At 34.0% G+C, this 25710-nt stretch overlaps 1 protein-coding gene and 1 long non-coding RNA gene across 3 annotated transcripts in view; one reads left to right on the forward strand and one right to left on the reverse strand.

Moving 5' to 3' along the window:
- The window catches only part of CAAP1 (caspase activity and apoptosis inhibitor 1), a 49103-nt gene that overhangs the window by 9087 nt on the left and 14306 nt on the right, over positions 1–25710 (reverse strand). For both annotated transcript variants that reach the window (XM_072841582.1, XM_072841581.1), the window contains exon 5: positions 11223–11296. In XM_072841582.1, the coding sequence (XP_072697683.1) occupies positions 11223–11296 (74 nt within the window). The remainder of the gene's footprint in view (positions 1–11222; positions 11297–25710) is intronic.
- Positions 339–24114, forward strand: LOC140641551 (uncharacterized). Its single transcript, XR_012038133.1, has 3 exons — positions 339–545; positions 13592–13888; positions 23872–24114. It is a non-coding gene; the product is annotated as an uncharacterized lncRNA (long non-coding RNA).

Raw genomic sequence — 25710 nt, forward strand, 5'->3', positions numbered from 1 at the left:
TCTCTCTCTCTCTCTCTCTGTGTGTGTGTCTCTCATGAATAAATAAAATCTTAAAAAAAAAAAAAAGAAACAATTGGGTTTTTTTTTAGTATATAAAAATAATTTTTGTAGAGGACTTTATTTATTTATTTATTTATTTATTTATTTATTTATTTATTTATTTATTTATTTTTTGTAGAGGACTTTAATCTTCCTCTCAGCAAAACAGGCAGAACTTGGGTTATTCCTTCATGCAGTGTTTTAAACTACTGATATAAATTTAAGTGTATCATGTTAACCACCATATTCAAAATTTAATCATGACACTGTTACTAAGATACAGAAGAAAATGTAAACAACTTAATACAGAACAACTATCTAGAATTCTACCAAACCCACACTGAACTTCTGGATAACTAAGTGCCCTCTAGCCTATAAACCTAACTTTTGTAAATGATAAATTCAGAAATTACTCCAAGAATCAATAAATATTCATTCAATGTCTATTAATGCCACAATAATGCTAGAGAGGCCACAGAAGAGACAGGCCTTACAAAATGCTACAGGTAAGGTAAACTCAGTATTTGTAGCATGATTAAGGCATAGATTTTGCCTTTGTGGTATTTATGTTTGCTTAAAATATGGACAGGATACCTTCAAGTACTAAACTGTACAAATATAAAGTATGCCAGAATTTCAGAGTGTTTAAGACAATAGGGAAAAGTCAAGATCTTCATAAATATGTGATATGAAGTAGGTCTTAGAATCTATTAGGTGATATTGACAGAAGAAACAACTCCAAGTGTAAGGGACAGAATGGAAAGACAGGTGCTAGAGATAAAGTTAGTTCAGAAATATGTGAGCCTAACAGAATAAAATACACAAGTGAGAATATATAAAAGGCTAGTATCCAATATTACTGCCTCTGAAGACATCACCATTCTAGGAGAAAAAGCACAACAGTGACCTCTTGCCAGTCTTTACAAAGGATCAGATAAGTAATTAAATAGGCAACAGCAGTAGGAACTAGGTGATATTTAGTAAGAGAAGTGGAAAAGTACAAGTAGGTAGGGAAGGCCACAGTTGATCTGGAGATGTCGCATCTTAAAGAACAACTAGTTGACCTAAATAAGAGTACATCACTGGTGTATGAGTTTCTCAGATTTGGACAAATTGAATGACAAGCACTAAAACCTGTACTCACAAACAACAGATTCACATTTATATTCTGAGATATGCTGCAAACTAGACACATGATAAAGCATCAGTTTTTTTTTTTAATTTTATTTATTTATTCATGAGAGACACAGAGAGGGGCAGAGACATAGGCAGAGGGAGAATCAGGCTCCCTATGGGAAGCCCAATGCGAGACTTGATTCCAGCACCTTGAGATCACAACATGAGCCAAAGGCAGACACTTAACCACTAAGCCACCCAAGTGCCTGAGCATCATAGTTCTATGTTCAAGAAAAGGTAACTTCTACAAAACTATAATACAGTATATCTGACACCAATGCTCAGCAAAATTCTAGGTTTATTAAGAGGTTAATGAATTCTGAAAAAAAGTAGTGCTAAATAGTTTAGACAGAGAAGGTAACATTTGACCAGGATCAAAATGACATGTGGAAGACTCATGGTTATCTTGGGGAGGAGCATAAAGGCAGAGTGAACAGCAAAAGCAAAGTCCCTGACAAAACAGTACTTGTAGTGCCAGAGGAAACTGAAAAGGGAGGAGGAGAATGAGTAAGGGGGGAGCGTGACAGGCCATATCACATATGGCTTGTACTGGCCACAGGAAGGAAGGATTTCAGATTTTGTTGGAGATAGAAAGATATGGGAAGGCTTTGATAAGAACAGTGACATGACCATTTTGAGTTTTTAATTTTTATAGTCATTCAGAAATGGAAGAGACTACAGGGGAGCACAGGTAGAAATAGAGGAATCAGAATGTTGAAAGAATCAACACCACAAAAATATGTCTAAGAAGAGGTGAGAAATGGTTGGATTCTGAATATTGTAAAAGTAGAGCTGGACATGATTTGTTGACAGAGATGAAAGAAAGCACTCAAGAATGAAACAGAGATTCTTGAACTAGACACTCAAAGGAATGTAGCTGTTATTCATTGAGATGGAGAAGACTGTAGGAGAAGCAAGATTTGGAGGGGGAGTGGTATTGTTTTCTTCTTTGTTGCTTTGGGTGGGGGGAGAGAGGTCAGGGAACAATCTAGAATTTTCTCTGGAACATATTAACTTTAAGATACTTACTGAATATCTAATAAGTAAGCTAGATATAAAAGGCTGGGAAGAAGTATGAATTGGAGAAATAAATTTGTAGCTGCCAATCTTAGAATTACATAAGATGTAGGAAAATGAAAAAGTCCAGAGGCACCGAGGTGACTCAGTCTTTGGCTCAGATCATGATCTCAGGGTCCTGGGATTGAGCACCATGTCAGGCTCTGTGCTCAGGGGGGAGTCTGCTTGTCCCTCTGCCCCTCCCCCGTGGCTTGAGCTTTCTCTCTAACAAAAATCCTTTAAGAATTTTTTAAAAAGTGTTTTTAAAAACAAAAGTCCAAAGAGAAGGTGGTGGGACACTAACCCTTTAGAAGTCAGGTAGAGGAGAACATGACAAAAAGCAGACTGAGAAGAGAGTATCAGGGAAGGAGGAATAATCAATAGGTATCACATATGGCTGATAGGTCAAGATAAGGACTCAGCAATACCAGTCAAATAGCTGCTGGCAATAATAGTTCACTAGAGAGAGGGGCAATCTTTGGAACAGAAAAAACACCTGTAGGTACCAAAAGAGAATGTGTTCACTACACAAATAGAGGGGCTGGTCTCAGGAACAAAAAGAGTTCACCCATTTTAAGAGAAGAGATGGGGACTATATAATTTATTTTCAGACACAGGTACATAGAAAAAATTAATTTACACCTTTGTTTTCCTTTATTAGAGAAGTTCTCTCCAAGCCAGGCCATATTTTATCTTTCTGGTGCCTAACACAAAACCATAATTTGTTTGTTGGAAGAAGGGATCAGCTTCAAAATCTGAACAAACATCATTTACAAAAAATATTTTAAAAAATAAAGAAAAAAGAAAAAAGAAAAAAATATTAAGTTCATTTTCTATAACCCAAAGGACACATAAGGGCAAATGAGCAGGAGTTACATAATAGCAGCCTATATTTCAACATAGAGACCCTTTTACCAATTAGAGACAGCAAGGATGATATTGAGGGGATGTAGCAGAAAATTCTAATGATAATAATAATAATGGCAGAAATATTTATAACAAGAGTTGATATTTCCTAAGCATCTACTATGTACTGATCACTTCTCTAAAGCACTTAACATGTCTTAACTCATTTAATCCTTCTGCCAACATATTGGAATAGGCACTCATCTTTATTATCTCCATTTTACAAATGATGAAACTGAGGAACAGAGTTCAAGTAACTTGCCCTATTGTTCACAAAACTGAAGTGGCAGAACCAAACTCCAAACCCAAATATATTTCAAAAAAATCTATGCAATTTAAATATTCGATAGTGCCTCCCAGATCTTAACAGAATCAGAATGCCCACTGAAGCATCACAAATGAAAATGCTCGTTCAGACTGAATTTATCTTCTTCTTGTAGGTCCCTTAAGCGCACCTGAATAAATAAAATATGTAGGAGACATAGAGCTAAAAAAATGTATTAAATATGAAAAAATTATTAAGAGAAGGAAAAGACAAGACACAGACTGGGAGACAATATTCACAAAACACACCTGGTTAAAGGACTGGTATCTGAAATATATAAAGAACTCATAAAACTCAACAATTAGTAAACAAACAACCCAAATAAAAAAACGGGCAAAAGATGTAAAGAGACAAGTCACCAAAGAAGATGCATAGATGGCAAAGAAGTACCTGAAAAGATGCTCAACATCATATGTCATTAAGGTATTGCAAAGTAAAACAAAAAGATACCACTTACACCCCTATTAGAATAGTCAAAATCCAAATCACTGACAGCACCAAATGCTAGCAAGGACGTGGAACAAAGCAAAGTCTTATTCACTGATGGCAGGATACAAAATGGTACAGCATTTTGAAGGGCAGCATGGCAATTTCTTATAAAACTGAACTTGGTGTTTACCCAGAGCTGAACTTGTATCCATACAAAAACCTGTATACAAATGATTACAGCAGCTTCACTCATGATTGCCAAAATATGAAAGCAACAAAGATGCCCTTTAATAGGTGAATGGATAAGCAAACTGCAATAAATCCATACAATGGAAGATCATTCAGCAATAAAAAGAAATGAGCTATCAAGCCACAAAAAGACATGGAAGAATGTCAAATGCATACTGTTCAGTGAAAGGAATTAACCTGAAAAGACCATATACTACATATGATATCTCAACTAAAACTTCTAAGTAAATTATAGACTGTGGTATAGGACATGCAAAAAGTTCAGAAACTGGCAACATATAATTGCAAGCCTAATGTTTACTATCTTTCCTTTGGTAGGAATATTTCTATATAAGGAGGCACTTTTGCTAATCCTTTGAACAAGAACATAATTACTAAAAAGCAGAGTGGATCCAAAGGGGATTCAAACATCTGTCAAAGGTTTGAACTGTGTAACCTCCAAAGCAGCTGCCCTAAGACTATGTCTAGGATCCTTTGAAATACATCACAAGATAGAATGGGTAGAATTTAAAGAAACATGGAAACGAACATTTTCTTCATATACTAAATCAAACTCTTCAAAATGTGATTTTTAATAACACACACACACAAACCATTATGCACCCAAAAACCTTGCCAGTTGACTTTTTTTTTTTTAATCCAGAGAAGTTGCACAATTAAATGTAACACAGGGATCTTCAAAAGGAAAAAAGAAACAGTATGGGCTAATCTGCCACACAAAACGTAATTCTCACCCTTTTGTGAAACTACTACACAGAAGGGGACAGATGAAAAGGCGGGAAGATCCTGTTTGGTGTCACTGCTAGTAATAACTTGTGAAAAAGCTCAAAGGAATTGAGAAGAGAAATGTAAATTCTTAAATCGCACTGACGGTTATACCATAAATCTCTTTTTACTTCACCAACTGCTGAACTGGACGTCATTTCCCCAGAATGAGTTTCTAAAAATCCTTTTAAAGGGAATATAAGGGAAGGAGAAGGAATGTGTGGGAAATATCAGAAAGGGAGACAGAACGTAAAGACTGCTAACTCTGGGAAACGAACTAGGGGTGGTAGGAGGGGAGGAGGGCGGGGGGTGGGAGTGATTGGGTGACGGGCACTGGGGGTTATTCTGTATGTTGGTAAATTGAACACCAATAAAAAATAAATTAAAAAAATAAAAAAATAAAAATAAAAATAAAAATCCTTTTAAGAAGTTAATTCATGTTAAGAAGCTGCATTTTATGAATACTTATTGGTTAGAGCCAGTCAAGGAAATAATCAAGGACTAACAAAAAAGAAATTAGACTAAAAACTTGGAGAACAAATCAGTTGTCCATCTGCTTCTCTGCTTCCAGCTCCAAACGGCCTGAAACACTTTTTATCAGTCTTCCCACACTCACACACACTCATGCCTGCAATTTAGGTCTTCAAAGGAAGACACAGCACAGAGCTCACTTGCCAATCCAGAGGCTTTGACAGCAACACATACATATAAAACTCCTCCAAATGCTGCTTAATTAACTGATGATCTTCATTCTCTCTTCACAAAGCAACAGAAGTCTCTAAGGGCATTCTGATTATCTTTAATACTATCTTCTCATTATCTTTTTAACTTCTTATAACTTATATATATTCCTTCAGCTATGGTTATGAAATTCTTTCCAGCAAAACTCAATTTTAACTGCAAATTCATTTCTTCATTCTAGTCTACTTACTCACCTTTGCTCTTCCTGATGCAGGACTATGTTAGAACAACAGCAGTAACAATAATAGCAATAAGAGCAAAGATCAGTTGAACTTTTCCATTTATCCCTCACCTTAAGGATTCAAATGGCCTCATACAGTTTTATATTTAATACCTTTGCTAAATATTGGGAAAAATCTCTTCCATCACATCTAATTTTTACAAGTAATAAGTGAGTAAGCTGTGACCATCATCAATTCTTTGATAGTCTAAAAGGAGTCTCACAATTTCATTACTTATATAAACACATCAGTGAAAATGTTTTTAAGTACCTGCTCCAGTATATATTTTTACTTACTTATAAAATTAGATTATAATAAATTAGTATGTACTAATATAATGATATATGGAATCAGAAATTTTTAAATGGAGAGAAAAACATATATGCTTATATGTATTTATTCACTTCAGAAGTACTGGTATTAAATGTAGTTATCCAAAGGGGCACCTGCACCCCAATGTTTATAGCAGCAATGTCCACAATAGCCAAACTATGGAAAGAGCCCAGACATCCAAAAACAGATGAATGGATAAAAAAGATGTGGTGTGTGTATATTTTTATATATGTATATATATACATATATATATATATAAATATATACAATGGACTACTACTCAGCCATCAAAAAAAATCTTGCCATTTGCAACAACATGGATGGAACTAGAAGATATTATGCTAAGTGAAATAAGCTGATCAGAGAAAGACAATTTTCATATGATCTCACTCGTGGAATTTAAGAAACAAAACAGAGGAGCATAGAGGGGAAGGCAGGAAAAAATAAATAAGACGAAATCAGAGAGGAAGACAAACCATAAGAGACTCCTGATCATAGGAAACAAACTGAGGGTTGCTGGAGGGGAGGACAGTAGGGGAGACGGGTAACTGGGTGATGGGCATTAAGGAGGGCACGTGATGTAATGAGCACTGAGTGTTATATAAGACTGATAAATCACTGACCTTGACCTCTGAAACCAATAATACATTATGTTAATTGAATTTAAATAAAATTTAAAAAATATATATTTTAAAAAGTACTGGTATTCTTTTTCCTGCAATCTCTGAAGTGTATAATTACACTTTGGTGACCACAGTCTAGAAGGCTGAAAAAAGCCCAAAGAAAATATCTAAACTTCCACCACACAGTTCAACCACTAATAAACATTTTTCCCCTAAAGTCTACCTTTCAACTTTTTGAAGCTCTTGTTAACACAAGAATTCTTAAAGCTGTCCATCATACACTAATTCATGAACTGCAAGGTCAAAATTTAATTACATGAGGCAACTACATTAGTTTTTAAAAACACAACAACAGTGGGAGAATTTGAGCCTAACCACAGCAAAATTTGGTGTGTATATTTGCATGTCTTTCTCTAACAGGAAGAATAATTTCCTAATAGAATAAAAAATATAGAGAAAGAAAAAGTACAGACACTGCACTAGGCACTGGTCTTTACAAAATCTAACCAGAAAGAAACTTCAAGATTAAGGCTAAAGATCCAACCACTGCTTCAATCTGCTCTACAACAGAGCCACCAAGTGGTAGTTTATGTAACTTGTGTTCAAACACTCATCAGCAATGAGGAAGACCGCCTATGCATTTTCTGATACTTTTATTTGAGATAAGTAAGTTGAACCTAAATCTATCTAATGATAAGTCGACCTACTGGCCGACTTATTTTTATTTTCACAGGCAATATAGAAGAAGCCTAATCACTCTTCCACTTGACAGCCCTTCAAATATTTTAAAATGAGTGTTAAAAACCTCACCTCCTCTTCAACCTAAATATCCAAATTTGACTTAGCTATTTCTCATGTATAGTTAAAAATATTTCTCATGACCACTTCCAAGAAGAAATGCAAAATTGGGAGCTAAATTCTTACGTTACAAAGGAGAATAATTTACAAAATTATACATAGACCTGGTTGTAAAGCTTAAAGCAATAATTTAAATATAGACCATTATTTTAATACTAGTGAAGGTCTTAAGCAAATTTATTTATTTATAGATATATATATAAGAGAATATTAGCAGAGATTTTATTATTTTAAAAATATTTTCTACAAATTAAATACCTCCAACAAATATCAGTTTTCATTTTTTTTTAAATAGTTGTGCTATTTAGACCAATTTAGAAAATTAACATAAATTTCAGGGGCACCTGGGTGGCTCAGTTGGTTGAGCCACTGACTCTTGATTTTAGCTTTGGCCAATGATCTTGGGGTTGGGGCATCTTGCCATGTATCAAGCTCTACCCTCAGTGGGAAGTCTGTGTGAGATTCTCTCTCCTTCTCTCCCTTTGCCACACCCACCTTGCTCTCGAGCACTCTCTCAAATAAAGAAATCTAAAAAAATAAAATCAAATAATTCTTATTTTTAAAACTTAGGTAAACTTTTTCAATAATACAAACCCTAAGATCCTCCAGGAAATTAATCAAAGATCTCAGGCTTGTACATGTATATGTGCTCATGTACACAAACACAGCTGTGCCAAAGATAAAGAGCAAAACTGTAACTGATGTTTCTTATACAGCTGCCCTCTTGCTAAAAATGAGTTAGGAAACTAATCCCAACAGAAGAGTTCCTATTTTACTATAGTACCAATCAACCAGTAGATTGAATTTACATTTAAATAATTTTTGCACAGTGAAGGTATATCTTCGGCTACTAGTCCACCATTAAAGTATGGGAGAAGTTAGCAGGCTATTTGATACTCATCTTCAGCAAAACTTGTTTATGATATTTATCAACAAGACAGATGAAACAAAAACTAAACAAAAAATGCCAATTTCAATTAACTAATTCATAGTTAATATTTCTCAATATTTGAGTATTTTAGAAGCTAAGAAACCAAAAAAATTCAAAGTGTAATTTAAATAACGTGTATCACACACTATGTAATAGGTCATATAATAAGACTTATTTTATTCAGAAAGAGCAAAGAAAAATTCAATGCTGCTTTATATTTTGGTCTACTGAACAAAGGGTTACTGTAATTCTAATTAAGCTTCCATGAATTTTCTTGAACGGTCAAGCCATTAAACAAAACAATACATTCACAAGGAGTATTATATTCTGTTTTTATTGAGCTCACTGTGAGCACGAACAGCTAGCTATGCAAGAAAAGTTAGAGATAATATTAAACTCTGCAAGTTTTGCATATTAAAAATAGACAATATTAGTTCATTTAGGGAAAAAGGCAACAATCTATTGAGACTACTAGGATTTCTATTTCCTGGTATACCTCAGCTTCCTGTGGAAACTCCAATCAAGTTACTTACTATCTGGTTCAGATTTTTGCTATACTAATATTTACCTAGATGTTCTACTTAGAATTGAATATTCTAAATAACTTATGTTTGTTCCATTATGCAACAAAACATTTTATATTTTAACTATTGTTATAGACATTTTTCTAGAAGACTTCATTATTTCCCTCTTTTCTTAAAAAAAAAAAAAGCAAGATGGTACTGCTGTGCTTTGATCTTATGTTTACTCATCTCTGCTTGCTATCACTTACTGATGACAGTGTGTTCTTGATGTTTCTGAAGCCTATGTGAGAACCTGAGAGTGGTCTACATAGGTTCTGGCTACTCTGAGCAATTTTTCTCTCCCTCTTTGCCTCTATGGCTGGTTTTTAAATTACTGAAGTTAACATAAAATCAAAGCAAAATAGGCTTTTGACAGTAGGAAGCGAATTCTAAAGAACTCCAAGTACCTGAACATGAGAGTAAACATCTACCCTTAGAAGGCAGCACTGGCGGGATGCCTGGGTGGCTCAGTGGTTGAGTGCCTGCCTTCGGCCCAGGGCGTGATCCGGGATGGAGTCCCATATCAGGCTCCCTGCATGGAGCCTGCTTCTCTCTCTGCCTGTGTCTCTGCCTTTCTCTCTCTGTGTCTCTCATGGATAAATAAATGAAGAGGAAGAAGGAAGAAGGAAGAAGGAAGAAAGAAGAAAGAAGAAAGAAGAAGAAGGCAGCACTGGCTAATTTGTACTTTGAGGTCTCCATTCCTTTTTCCCTAGGAATTGGAATCAACCATGTCAATTACATGACATTCTTCTCTCCTAGATGATCAAACAGCATACCCTCCACACTGCCTGCTCATTAGATGCAAAGAATAGAAACAAAGACAGTAAGAACAGCAGACCTGTCCAATTACCCATGGGGTATAAGAGTTAAATGAAAATAATGTGTGCTTAGCATTTATATATGACAAATAAATGTAAATGAAACTATGAATTTGAGTTTATGTCTTTGGTGGGTGCTCAGAAGTAGTCAGAACATAATGAGATATATATATATATATTGGTCTATCTAAGAGGTTAACAACACAAGAGGACTTCTGAAAAACAACGGAATTCTTGAAACCATCAGAAGTATTTATAAAAAAACCCAGAATACATAAATTAGAATTACAGAAAATCTTAATTTTGTTCTATCTATAAATTTAATGAATCACAAAATAAGTTATCCAATTATTTTTTCACTTTGTCAATTAAGCATCAATAACCCAGGCTACAAGTAAAAAAAAAGAAATTCTGCCTAAATAAACTGATGACCTACTTCCCTTTACCAAATAAGTTCTTATAACTCAAGTTTCAGAGAAACTATTTTAAGCCAATCAAAGATTAGTTGCTTACATAATATGTAAAACAATCATTTTGGCTACAGGAGATTCTCATTGCTCTGAAGTAATTTTATCAGAACAGAGGAAAAATGTGAAGTGGTCTTTGAATAACTAATAAAAATTTATTTTACTTTCAATTTTCCCTACGAGAATAAGAGAAACAAAAAAGACATGTGAAAGATCAACCCTATTGATCTACTTGGCTTGAATAAATTACAAACTACCATTTCACTTCTGCTGGCTGATAATGTCAAAAACTACTGATTTATAGAAAACAAATAAGGAAGAGAATAATAACAAAGTATCTCCACAGAAAAGACCAAAAAGGTCACCCCATAAAGTTTTTTTGTTTTTCCTTATATAACCCAAAACTATCCAGTTAACAAATCTCCAATATACATACTGCAGCTGATGATATATAGCAGAGATTACGAAATTAAAACTATTCAAGATGAAAGCTTTCTGGTGATATTGCAGCCACATATCACTATGGTAGAACTACTCCAGTAGCTAAAGGAGTCATGAAATAAAGGATATGTTCTTTACTCTTTTGATCTTGGACCAAATAAATTATTCTGTTTCCTTATCTGTAAAATGGACGTGACCTGCAGCAGTGAAAATTCATTACTGGTAAAATGTTTATAATCTTCAAGAAAACGTTATATAAAAATTAACTACTTGATTCATACCTTGTTTTAATTCCAAACCTTCAGGTTGCTTGTTCTCTCTCACAGCTGAAGTAGAATCTACAGAGGTGTCTTGTCTGAGGAATAAAAATAAAAACCATTTTTAAAACTATATTCAATCAAATAATACTTACTGTTCAGGTTCCCAGAATTAAGTCATACACTTGGGAAGACACACTGAATTCTTCTAAGCCCCCAGGACACCATTCAGTGCACTTCGGAAACTCAGAAACATGTATACATGTCAAAAGCAGTAGCTATAAACCACCACCAATTTAAGCAGTATATGTCTTTGTAAAAATCAAGGGACAAAACTGGAAGGAATAGGGACGTAACTTTCTCCTTTCCAATACCCTGCAGGATAGCTGGTAGGAGAAATCATAACTTACAGAGGAATCCAGTAATTTTCCAACTTCAACTGTTAAATTTAATGGGCACTTTGGCATTCAAATTATTTTATATTCATCTAATTTCATACCTCAAATGCTTTGATGTCTACAGTATGTGGGAAATACATATTTTATATGTAATATACATATGTAATCAAAGTAAATGGATTAAAGTATAAGATCATAAAAAAGTTTTGATTCACCATGTTCTCCAACAGAACCCCAAACTAATATTCTTTCTTAGAGGGCATTATACCATCTAAATATTAATGTTACAAATACTTTTCAGCCAAAGAAATTAATTAGGTGCAAATATTCAAAATGACTATTTTCTTTATAAATACGTATTACACCCTTTAGAGAATTTCTATACATATCCTAAAACTAACATACAAAAAGTATTTTGGGAATTTTCCTACTCACAAAACTATTTCTATCCACTTAATAACAAATCTTTCAAATAACCAAAGGATAAAGACTTATGATCACTTCCTTGAATTTACAATATTCTTTCCTGGCAACTTATTTGGCACTCAACGTGTTTAGTAATGCAAGCACAAACTCAAATAGAGACTACAAAATTATTTGGATCTGTTATTAGTTAGAATACATAAAAAATTTAAAATTGAGATACCTGTTTTATATATAACTGTCTAATATCACCTACTCAGACTTTATTCTTTCACCAGAATGACTGGCAGATCCCAACGAAGAAATGAACAAATATTCTTTGGCAATCCAGGGACAGATAAAATGTCAATATAGTGCATTAAGAGCTTTGCAAGGAATAAAGTTAAAATGTGCTACCTCAAGCCTTACAGTCAAATTAGATTTTTACCTACTGGGAGCATTAATCTATTCCTAAGTATCTTCCTTTAGAGAAAATGTTTGTTTGCTCTTACACATCCTTGAATGGGCACCTAATTATTCTTCTAAGCAATATATCTAAATGACTTGAACAAAAACATAATGTAAAAAGAAATATAATGTAAAAAAAAAAAAGTTTACTCCCAGATAAGAGATCACCATTAAAAAGGCCATGGGCAGGATGCCTGGATGTCTCAGTGGGAAGAGCCTGGGTCTCTTGATCTCAAGGTCATAAGGTTGAGCCCCATGTTGGGTGGACAGATTACTTAAATAAGTAAACTTAAAAAGTGGGGAGGAGGGCCATGGGTATATGTAATACCCAAAGGATACAACATCACCTATGCAATATTAAAGCTGAGAATGTATGACCTATATCATGAAGGAGTCATCAGTTAAGCCCCAAATGGAAAAAAAAGAAGTATTGTTCTATTAAAAGAGGGTGGGGAGTTAAATGCCAATGTTTTATAAAAGGCAAATAAAGGTTGTGAAAATATTTCAAGTTAAAGGAAGTTAAAAAGAGCCATGACAATTAAATGTTATACTTGACATGACACTGGTGAACTAAAGGGGGAAAACGTGATAAAGGACATTATTGAGTCAAATGACAAACTGAAATACTGAAGGTAGATTTGATAAAAGTATCACACCAATGTTAAGTTTACTGAAATAGGGTGTTGTGGCTATATACATAGAGTATCACTAACCTTAAAAAAAAAAAAAAAGCACAATATAGTCTTTAGGGGTAAAGTGTCATAATGTATGTAACTTATAGCTTCAACTGTTTTAAAATAAATACATCTATAAAAAGAGGGTGTGCAAATAAGTTAATAAATAAATAAATGTTAATAATAGGTAAATCTAGGTAAAAGATATATGGATGTTTCTTATACTGCTCTTATTCTTCTAACATTTTAATAACTGAAGTTATTGCCAAATAAACATTTTTAAAAATAATGTAGTAAGATGCGTTACTGTATGCATTATTTTATTTTTTGTGAAAACCTGTTGGTTCCCCTTCTAATAAAACTGAACACCTCTATAAAGATTACCTGCTGCTATAAAGAATTTCTTTTTGTACCCAAAGTGAACTTTTGTAACATTCTGTTTTATCTTTAGTTAGGTCTGAACGTGTTGTTGAAGAAAGTCACCAAACAGAATTTCAGACAGTGGATGCAGTACAAGTCCACCATCTTGTGGCTGAAAAATGAAATGCTAGCTGATTTTCCACCAGTACTATCTGAAGTCGGAAAAAATATTAGAGAAAATAGCTTGGAATTTTAAAATCTATACCAAGTAATTTTTCCAAGATGTAGGCTTTGCAACTACTTCCAGAGCTCTCTAAAACAATTTAAAGATTTTCACCAAAGAGCATGAAAGAGATGATATACACAAAAAAAGGAAACGTTTTAAAGTGTAAGAAAACCATTTAAGTACATATGATGTCTTTTTATTTCTAGTTTCATGAAAATAAAAAATGTCTACTCTCAGATAAGACATACTAGGTGTTAGAGTCAGGAAAACTAAAGTAATTCTAATTTATATTTAAATGACATTTAAATATTCCTATCAAATACTTTATGTAAGAATTTTATAACAACTGTAGGGGTGCCTGGGTGGCTCATTTTGGTTAAGCATCCAATTCTTGATTTTGACTCAGGTCAAGATCTCAGGGTTGGGAGATCCAGCCCTGCTTAGGGCTCCACTCAGGCTCACGGTTGAGATTCTTCCCACCACCCAACTAACACCCCCCTCCCCCCCCCCCCCCCCCCCCGCTCATGTGTGCACACACCTTTCTCAAATAAACAAATCTTTTTATAAAAAGGAATTTTATAACAATTGGGAGAGAGAGAGAGAGAAGGCAACACAGAAAAGTAGGGGAGGGAGAGAACACACTGTTAAATCTGCTTTGGTTTAAGAATCTTGCAATGGCTTTTTGTATTTCTTTCCATTGAGGGTGGGGTGAAGCACGTTTTTTATTTTTCTAATTCCTTTCTCCCATCCAAGGTGCTCCTCCTTAAAGCAGCTTAATTTACAATCTTGGCTTTGAATTATAAGAAAGCCATATACCCATCTCTGGGATTTAAGTCCTCAAACCAATGGCAATCTGACTTTCCTTCTTTTAACCCATACACAATTATGCTCTTGATCCTTCCTTACAACAAAATTAAAAAATTAACTATTGGGACTACATCAAAATAAAAATCCTCTGCACAGTGAAGGAAATAATCAACAAAACTAAAAGGCAACCTACAAAATGGAAGAAGATATTTGCAAATGACATTATCTGATAAAAGGTCAGTATCCAAAATATATAAAGAACTTATAAAACTCAACACTCAATGAATTTTATTTGTTTTCCAGAACTCAATGGATTCGTTGTTTAAGTCAGAGTAATACACTGGGGAGATCTGTGGAACTTAAGAACAATTACATATGTGAATTACTAAAAGTTTAAAATATATTTTTAAAGAGGGGAAAAAGCCAATTTCTTATTAAAAAAAACATAGAGAAGATATCTCAATGGAAGGATAAAGAAGATGCCAGCATTTTCCTAATTTGCCAAAAGTAAGCTGACAATCGGGCAAACTGGCATAACAAAAAGTAGAACTCTTAATTCTCCTCGGTCTCCTGAGAATAAAAACAGAGGCTAAAAGAAGCCAACCTATCATTCTATGAGCTTTCTATTAAAAATAAGAAACAAAGAAACGAGGGTAGCCAAAATATTTGGAAAAAGAAGGATGCACATGATCAGATTTCAAGACTATAAAGCTACAGTAATCAGGACACTAAGATATTGGAGAAAGAATAAACATATATATTGATGGAACAAAAGAGAGTCCAGAAATAAACCCACAGTTACGTGATCAATTGAGTTGCAACAAAAGTACAAAGGCAATTCACTGGAACTGAACAAATGGTATGGGTACAACTAGATATCCATATGTATATAATTTTACAACCATATCTTACACTATATACAAATACTAACTCAAAATAACAGACATAAAAAATGTAAACCTGTAAAACCTCTAGATGATTATGCAGGAAAAAAATCCTTTGTGACTTTATTAATAAGCAAAGATATCACCAAAGCATGGCCTATAAATAAAAATAATTGATCAACTTGGATTTTCCCCAAATAAAAAACATCTGCTCTTCTAAGGAAATGTTGAGAGAATAAAAAACTAGCGAGACTGGGAGAAAATATTTGCAAGCCACATATCTGATAAAAAAGGACTTGTATTCAGAGTAAGTAAAGAACTCTGAAATCACACACACACACACACACACACAAAAAAAAAAACAACCCAACTTAAAAAACTGGTTAAACAATTAAGTCACTCAAGGGTGATTTGGTGGCTCAGTCAGTTAAACGTCTGACTCTTAATTTTAACGGAGGTCATGATCTCAGGGTGCTGGGATCAAGCCTCTCCTCCTGTGGTCGTGTTGGGCTCTCTGCTCAGCAAGGAGCCAGTTTCTGCCTCTCCTTCTGCCTGCCCCTCCCCAGCTTGTACTCTCTCTCTGTCAAATAAACAAGTAAACCTTTAAAAAAAGTATTAATGCACTTGACCAAGGAAGATGCACAGATGCAAATAAATATAACAAATATGTCAATGCCATTTGTTATTAAGGAAATGCAAATTTGGAACCACAATGCCATACCACTACACATATATTAAAATGGCTAAAATCAAAACAACAGACAAACTGAACTTTCATATACAGTATCAGTGAGGATGCAGACATGCCCTAGCAACGCCCACTCTTAGGTACTAGACCAAGGACAATGAAAACTTAAGTTCCAACCGAAAACTTGTGTTCCTACGGAAAACCTGTATGTGAACATTCATAGTGGCAATATTTGAAACTACCATAAACTGTAAACAACTAAAATGTCCTATTATTAATTTTCTATTGCTGCCATAACAAATGACCACAAACTTGGTAGCTTAAAACAACATAAACATATTACAGTTTTGTAAGTCCTAAGTCTGGTATGACTCTCACTGGAGTAAAATCAAAGTGTCCACAGGCTGCATTGCTTTCTGGAGGCTCTAGGGGAAAATTCATTTTACGTTCATCTGGGCTGCTGGCAGAATTCAGTTCACGGAGTTTGTTGGACCAAAGTCCCTGACTCCTTACTGGCTATAAACTGAGGAACACTCCCAGATTCTAGTCAAGTTCAGGTTAGATCTCTCTGACTTCTTCTGCCTTCCTCTTCAATTTTAAGGAACTCATGGAATTAAACTGGGATAACCTAGATAATCCAGGATAATCTTCCCATATCAAAGTCCTTAACCTTAAACAAATCTGCAAAGTCCCTTTTGTCAAATAAAGTAACATACTCTCAGGTTCTGAAGATCAGACTAAACACCTGTGAAAGGTCATTACTTTGCTTACAAGATTACCTCAAGTGGGGAGTGGATAAACTATAATAGGCCCACACAATACTAACTACTTAGCAATAAAATGAACTACTGATACACACCAATATGAATGAATCTCAAATGCATTATGCTAAGTGAAAGAAGCCAGACTCAAAAGGTTATATACTGTATTACTACTCTACATGACACTCTAGAAAAAGAAAAGATATAGGGACAGAAATCAGATCAGTGGTTGTCAGAGACTAGGGATGGGAGAAGTGGACTACAAAGAGTCATGGGGGAAATGTTTACTGTGATGGAACTATTCTTATTCTATATTATGATTATGGTAGTATATAAAAAACCATCATTTGTCCAAATTTACAAAGCTATATAGTAAAAAAGATGAATTGTACTGTATCTAAATGATACTTTAATTTTTTTTTAATTGAAACACCACAAAAATCTTAAAGCGGACTCAAAAAATTAAATCATATACTGGTAAACTGTAATCCTCAAACACTAAGAAATGAGGCAAAACAATCTTAATTTTTCTCAAAGGGCTTTTCCAAAGATCAAATAAATCCACATCTCCACTGTGTCCCTCAGAAACTTCCTTCAGCAAAGGATGGCAAAATGTAACTCTTACCTCCATTCCTCTCCCTGAATATGCAAAGAATCACAATTACCACACTCCTTTTTCTCTAATCCATGATTCCCTAAGAACTTGTGTTTACTGTGTAAACTGCAGCCCTGTAACTCTGTTTTCATGAATAGCTAGCTAATTCCTTAAATAGGGAGCTCTTTTCTATATAAAAGTGACTAAAGGAAATCAAAGAGGATTTTCTCTTTGTTTTATCTCTAATATCCCTATGTTTTTAAGGAATTAGCATGAGATCAGTTTATAAGTGCATTTAAAGGTACCAACACGTAGGATGTATAAACATGCTACTATTGTGTGGAGTCTAAGCATTAGGCCACAATCTTGTCAATGATTATTAGTACTTTCCATGAAGGGTTTCTGAAAAACCTATCCTCTCATTTCTGATAAATTTACCATATTATGTTGAACAGTCTACATCTAAGTATTATAGCCTAACAGCAATTTATAAAGGACACGAGAACATAAGTGGAGTACAGATAACCAATTTATTATCCTTTACCAGCCTAAAAGCATAGTCAGCTCTTTATAATTCAGATATATCTAAGAGAAATGAGTTTATAAAAAGTAATGTCAACATAACAAATTGATCTCATTTGTGAGAAAAATCTTTTTATGCTTAAATATATATAATAGTTTTAAACTATTTTTGTAATAAATGAAAAAATTAGATACTTGTAAGCAATGAATTTTTTAAAAAGCAGTAACAGTAAAGAATAATAATAAAAAAACACAATGAATTATTTCACTTTCTTCAAGCTTTCATAAAAAAAAAATGTGGGGAAAATCCCCAATACTTATCAGCAGAAAGTGCAATTTTAGGAATAGTTATTATTACAGATTCAGAGTAAAAATCCCATAACAAATACAATAATATATTTTTTTCCCATGCTTACCATGTGAAAGGTACTATTGTAAGCACTTTACAATCTTTTTCTCAATCATCATCACAATCCTATAGGGTATGTACTGGTATTACCCATATTGTCCAGATGAGGAAACTGAGGCCAGGAGGGTTTAAGTAACTTGACAAACATCAGAGAGAAAGCAAGCTGTGGAGTTACGCTGGCGAGCATTAAATTTAAGTTAAATTTAAAATTCAGGCAGTTTATTTCTAGAAACTTCATTCTTTACATTTATTTAGACTTCCTATTACCTACAGAAATACTTCTCCAAGTAGTAATGCCTAAAAATTACATGTAGCCAGGCAACCCTCTCAGGTCTCCTCCCTCTTCAGGAACTTTGTACTATTGTTCAATAAACTTTGCTTTGCTGCCCACCAAAAAAAAAAAAAAAAAAAATTACATGTAGCCATAGCTATATACATATTCATATGGCTATATATATCTCAAAGCATAAAGTCAGTTTTTACTCAGAATTTGACCTCAAGGCTCCAGAAGAAAATTCTTTTTTTTTTTTTTAAGATTTTATTTATTTATTCATGAGAGACACACAGAGAGAGGCAGAGACACAGGCAGAGAAAGAAGCTCTCTGCAAGGAGCCTGATGTGGGACTCGATCCCAGATGCCCTGAGCCGAAGGCAGACGTTCAACTGCTGAGCCACCCAGGCATCAGAAAATTCCTTCTTACTGGGTAAACTAAGATAAGCTATTAAAACTTCAAGATAGAATTATTTTAAATGTTGAAAATTTTAATGAAATGGCAGACATAAGGAACAACAACGAAAGACCCAAACCCTCAAGAAAGGGCCTGAGAGGGATAGGAATGAAAATGGAAGAAGGAAACATTTAAAACTGTATACCTTTTTATACTATTTTGTACAAATAGCACTGTTTGATTCCCCACCACCACCACTGAGGCATTTTATTTGTACATATGTATTATATCCCTAGAAAAAGAATCCCAGAATTCTTCCTCCTGTGTGTTTTTGTCATGCTTCTCCATGGTCCATGATGCCAGTTGAGGTTTTCATTCAGTACAATGAAACCAAATTTGTGGGATGGGAGCAGATTATTTCATTTTTATAGATCTTTGAGTTGTATATCAAATCTGGGGGCTATCACTCCATGCTTGTTTAATCTGCCTATGAGGTTCCCAATAATTTCCCCAGCTCGTGATTGTTAATGATTTCAAATTCGCCAACATAATCATACTTCATCATCACAGTTAGAAAACGAACAATGACTCTGGAGCACGGACTAGTTAAGAACCTGGAGTTTGCCTCTCTTTCTGGCTTTGTGGGGTTTTGGGGCTTTGTGGGTTTTTTGGACATTGTTTATACTTTTGAGAGCATGTGCCAAGACATTCATGCACACCAATATGGCAGCAGGGAAAGATGGCAGAAAGAGTGCTATTTGTATTTTTTTAAAAAACACGCCCACATATTTGGCTATTAACTTTAAAAAACAGTCAATTGAAGTACAAATTCACACAAGTTTGTGACAGAAAACAAGGAAGCAAATAAAAAGAAACATATAGAATAAACGTATTGAATAATTGTGTAATCAAGAATTGTAAAAGTAATACTCTAAGTGAATTCTTCATGGCTGTCAAGAGGAATATGGCAAAATGAAAATTAAAAGGGGATCTTAGAGCCCTACTTTAAAACTTAGACCAAAATAAATTTCAAATGAATGAAAGATTAAACATCTAAAAAAAATCCATAAAGTACTAGAAGTGAATATGAAGAATACTTTCTAACTTCAGAATAGAGAATGCCTTATCTAAATATAAAACTCAGAAAACATAAAAGATTGCCATATTAGACTACATAAACATGAAATATTTATGCATGCAAAAAAAAGTAAAAGCCTTGAACAAAGTATAAAAGTATAAAAAAAAGAGCAACAAGCAAAAATAACTGCAACCCATATCACCAAAAATGGATTAAAAAAAAAAAAAAGTCCTCCAACTACATATACACAAAGTGTAAATAAATGCCAAAGTTCACAGAAGACTCTAATAGCTCTGTAATATATAGAAAGACGGTTAATTTCACTCAAAATAAGAGACTACAAATAAAAATTCCAAGGATATACTATTATCTATTGGATGAACAAAGATCAAAATCTTAGATAACACTACATTCAGTAAAGTGTATGAACACATGTACTCCACATTTAGAGGTATAAATCAAGTCAATTATGACTGTTAAGTCAATTATGACAAAATCTTAAAATTTCAAATGTACAAACATCTGACTCAACAATTAATTTGGAGATATTTATGCTACACATAAATAGAAGTAACTAGTAGTAGATGACACCAACTTCTCTTTCAACCGTTTATATTTAATACCCAAGTATTCCATTTTGAACAAATATATTCACATCTGAAATTCATAAAACAGATGTATCATCTTAAATGAAGAATGAAGATTTAAAAATAATTCCTGCCAAAGAATTATTCACTTTGCAAAACAATTTCCTGTGTATTTTATTCACTAGTTTAATATTCTAGTGAATATAAAATGGTTCAATTTATGTGTCACCTAAAATCTCTAAAGTCTATTCAGGAATCTCTTATTTTTTTTAAAAAAAAGTTAATATCTAAAATTGGAATCCAGGGATGCCTGGGTGGCTTGGTGGCTAAGCTCCTGCCTTCGGCCCAGGGCATGATCCTGGAGACCCGGGATCGAGTCCCACATCAGGCTCCCAGTGAGAAGCCTGCTTCTCCCCCTGCCTATGTCTCTGCCTCTCTCTCTCTCATGAATAAATAGATAAAATCTTAAAAAAAAAAAAAAAGAATACAATTTGTTTGTTAAAAATAAATAAATTAAATAAAATTGGAATCTAATAATAACTACTTTAGAACATGTTCATCCTCTGCTAAGAAAGTAGCAATGACTAGGAAGAGTACTTCCAAAACACTAATATAGAAACTACTTTGCAGTATACCTTATTTTAAGAACCTGGATTTTTGGGATCCCTGGGTGGCGCAGCGGTTTGGCGCCTGCCTTTGGCCCAGGGCGCGATCCTGGGGACCCGGGATCGAATCCCACGTCGGGCTCCTGGTACATGGAGCCTGCTTCTCCCTCTGCCTGTGTCTCTGCCTCTCTCTCTCTCTCTGTGACTATCATAAATAAATAAATAACTATTTAAAAAAAAAAAAAAAAGAACCTGGATTTTTAAATTTATCTTCTAGAACTGTGATATTATCTCAACAATGCTTATTAACTATAGGGAATCACAGTTTCATTTCCACCAAATTCTCTCTCAATATCGCTCACTAAAAGCACATTAATTTAAAATTCATGAAAAGATACTTATTAGATCTTAGCAATTCTAAAATATTGCTAAGATCTCCCTAAAGTATTTATATTTTTATTCTTTATATATAAAACCCCAATCCTGATTATTTTACTGCAGTATTCAAAATTTAAATATTACAAACATATTCCCTAGAGCATAATCATCTTACATTATAGGCCAAACTAATACCTCTCATTTTTAGTGCTATTTTAGATACAAAGCTTCTTTTCCAGCACATTTCCAAATGGAGACAGCACTCTAATTCCAGGTCTTTATGTAACTTATGTACTTGAAATTGCTGTCCTTCTTAAGCAGTTGTCATGATCTGTAAATATTTGCAAATCTTGTCACAATACCTAACAGTTTTAAAACACTGCAAAATCAGGGATCCCTGGGTGGCGCAGCGGTTTGGTGCCTGCCTTTGGCCCAGGGCGCGATCCTGGAGACCCGGGATCGAATCCCACGTTGGGCTCCCGGTGCATGGAGCCTGCTTCTCCCTCTGCCTGTGTCTCTGCCTCTCTCTCTCTCTCTCTCTCTGTGACTATCATAAATAAATTAAAAAAAAAAAAAGTTTGCTAAAACACTGCAAAATCATAGATACTGAGGTTTTTAGACTTTAACATAATATAAATCCATTCATTTGTTTACTTAGAACTTAAATGACAATCCCATCCCTCACCCTTTTGAAAATGAAGGTATTTAGAAACTATGGATGTTTTACCTTAATAGTTCCTAAATCTCATTCCTATAATAATTGTTTTAAGTTAACACTCATTAATTTCAACTTTTAAAGTAGTGCACTATCAAAAATTTCTTATAACTACTGCTTCTGTTCTTTGTTATTTTTGGTAGTTAAAACAAGATTGATTTACATAGGGCATATTCAACACCATAGACATACACACACCCATATACACACCTTATACTGAAAGGTGTAACTTACAATTGTCCAAGAAGCTATTAATGTTATGTGCTTTCCAATAAAAATGAAAACAAAAGTACATAGGTTGCCCATTAAAATAAAGTATCAAATTTTCATGTTTTAATGAGATTGCTTTAGCTAGACCTGTTTTTGAAATTATTTTTACTCATCAAAATTGTGATAAAAAGGTAGAAAAGGTACATCTCAGTTGATAAGAAACTGACAAACTGACATTATTGGTTCCAAGGCCAACCTTTGGCCCTTTTGTATTTTTCCTTTAATCAATTGTTTTATAGTTTCATTTTATAGATATTTTGTATATTAACACACAGACAAATGAAGTACTATGTAGCACACTGACATACACAAATACCATAAAGAAAGATAGTAGCTACACTCAGCTTCAAATAATTTTTTGCCTTCCTAGGAAATCCAGGTTTTTGGTATGATATCACTTAATTTTTAAATGCTAGAAACCATTTGAAAGTTTTAAATGTTTAAAATCAAACAAAACCTCTCTATAGCTGGACGTAACCAACCTGTAACTCTGGCTTCCATCTACATTTTAATCAAGTATCTTGCATTAGTTTTCTATTTCCACTGCAACAACTTACCATCAATCTAATGGCTTACAATAGGAGTTTATGAGTTTTTAGGACACTAGAATCAAGGTGTAGGCAGTGCTGCCTCCTTCTGGAGGTTCTAGGGAAGAATCCATTTCTTTGTCTTTTCCAGTTTCTAACACGCCACCCTGCATTCTTCAGCTTCTGACTCCTTTCTAAACATATTACTGGAACCTCTGCTTCTATCACCCCATCTCTTTTGGCTGTCTTTGACCTTCTTACCTCTCTCTTATAAGGATTGTGATTATACTGGTCCCAATTGGTTAATCCAGGATAATCTAATGATTCCTAATTTAATCAGATCAGCAAAGTTCTTTGTGCATGTAAATTAATATGTTCATCTAGATATTAGAACACAGACATCTCTGGAGGGAAGTCATTATTCTGTCTACTGCATAGGTATTTCTAGGAGTTTTTTGATAGATTCTTGGGATTTTCTGTGTATATAGTTTTGTGCCATGGTCTGAAGGTTTGTGTCCATGACAAAGTTCATATACTGAAATCCTAATGCTTAAAAGTGATGGTATTAGTAGGTGAAACCTTTTGAGAAGTGGTTAAGTCATGAGACTGCAGATTTTGTGAATGGGATTATCTCTTTTTTCTTTTTTTAAGTAATCTCTACGCCCAACATAGGTCTTGAACGCATGTTCCTAAGGATCAAGAGTTGCATGCTATTCGACTGAGCCAGCCAGGAACAAATTACACTTCTCACAAAAGATTTTCCATAGATCTCACAGGCCTTTCCACCATGTAAGAATACAAATCTGTAATCCAGAAGAGCCCTCACTCAATCATGCTGACACCCTGATCTCAGACTACAGAACTAAAAAATAAATTTATGTTGTTTATAAACTATCCAGCCTGTGGTATTTTGTGATAGCAGCCCCAACAGATTAACACATTAAGTCTTCTGCAAATAGAGAGTTTTACTTTTCCTTCTAATCTGTGACTTTTATTTCTTTTTCATGCTTGGTTAAACCTGTTGGGACTTCCAGCACATTGCTGAATAGGAATAATAAGAGAAGATATTTTTGCTTGGTTCTATCTTGGAAACCATGCAGATTTTATTTAAGTATGCCATATCTGTATGCATTTGTTTTTAAGTTTATTTTGTTTTTTTTTTCTAACTTCTTGAATACTTAGTCGATTTATTTTAGATATTTGGGGATTAGTAATACATATTTAAGGCTAAAATTTTCCTCTGATACTACTTTAGCTGTATCCCCTAGAGCTCATTAAGGTTTTTTTTTTTTATTTGTTAGTTTTTAGATGGTTTATAATTCCTCTTTAATCTAAAAGCTGTTGAGTTTTACAATATGTAGATGGTGAAGTTCCATAGGCTTTTTTTTTTTTTTTTTTCCCATAGGCTTTTTCTTTACTGCTCTAAAATCAGGACAAAAGTTCTTAGAGAACTTTACTGACATTTCATGACCAAATTTATTATCAATGTGTGGGGATACTCCACAGGAGATATGTTTTCAGAATACAGAATGTGATCTATAGCAATCAATTCATTTAGGTCTTCAATATCCCTACTTATTTTTCTACTACTCATGCACTTCTTGTTTCACATCATGATTCCTGTAGTTTTTGCCTTATAAAAGCTATAAAGGAAATACAGATAGATTCATATGTAAGGCATATATTCCTGTGGATATTCTTTGTGGATTTCACATTATTATAAATTGGCCCTGAATTCGGCCTTCACTAACATTAGGATTATTATACATTGCTTGCAATTATTTGTTCCAGATCTTTTGTTTGGTTACTGATTTTATTTATGACAACACCCAAACTTAAAATTTTTTCACACAAATTTTTTCTTTCTTTTATGGCTTCTGGGTTTTTAGTCTTAAATTATTTAAGAACTTCACCTACCATCCCACAGATTATACAACTAGTATGCTATTTTTTTCAGATCATGATTTTGTCTTCTAGTAAAATGTTATTGTTTTCTTCATAAGTTTTCTGTTAAATATATCTGAAAGCATATCAGAGTTTTTGTAACTAGTATTAATGGAATATTTTTCTTTTAGTTCCCCATCACTGGGCTGAAGAATGCCCAATAACTGGTAAAGCATTATATCTGTGTGTCTTTGAGGATGTTACCTGAAGAGATTAGCATCTGAATTGGTAAATTGAGTAATGCAGGTAGCCCTGGGTAGGCAACATCCAACCCCTTGAGGGTTGGAATTAAAAAGGCAGAAGGGCAGGGCACCTGGGTGGGTCAGTCAGTTAAGCCACAAATTCTTAACCATAAGAAATTCTTAATCATAGGAAACAAATTGAGGGTCACGAGGGGAGGAGCGTGGTTGGAGTAACTGGGTGATGGATATTAAGGAACACGTGATATAATGAGCACTGAGTGTTATATAAGACTGATGAATCACTGACCTCTACTTCTGTAACCAATAATATATTTTATATTAATTGAATTTAAATACAAATTTT

This window comes from Canis lupus, chromosome 10 (assembly GCF_048164855.1).
Source record: "Canis lupus baileyi chromosome 10, mCanLup2.hap1, whole genome shotgun sequence".
NCBI lineage: Eukaryota > Metazoa > Chordata > Mammalia > Carnivora > Canidae > Canis > Canis lupus.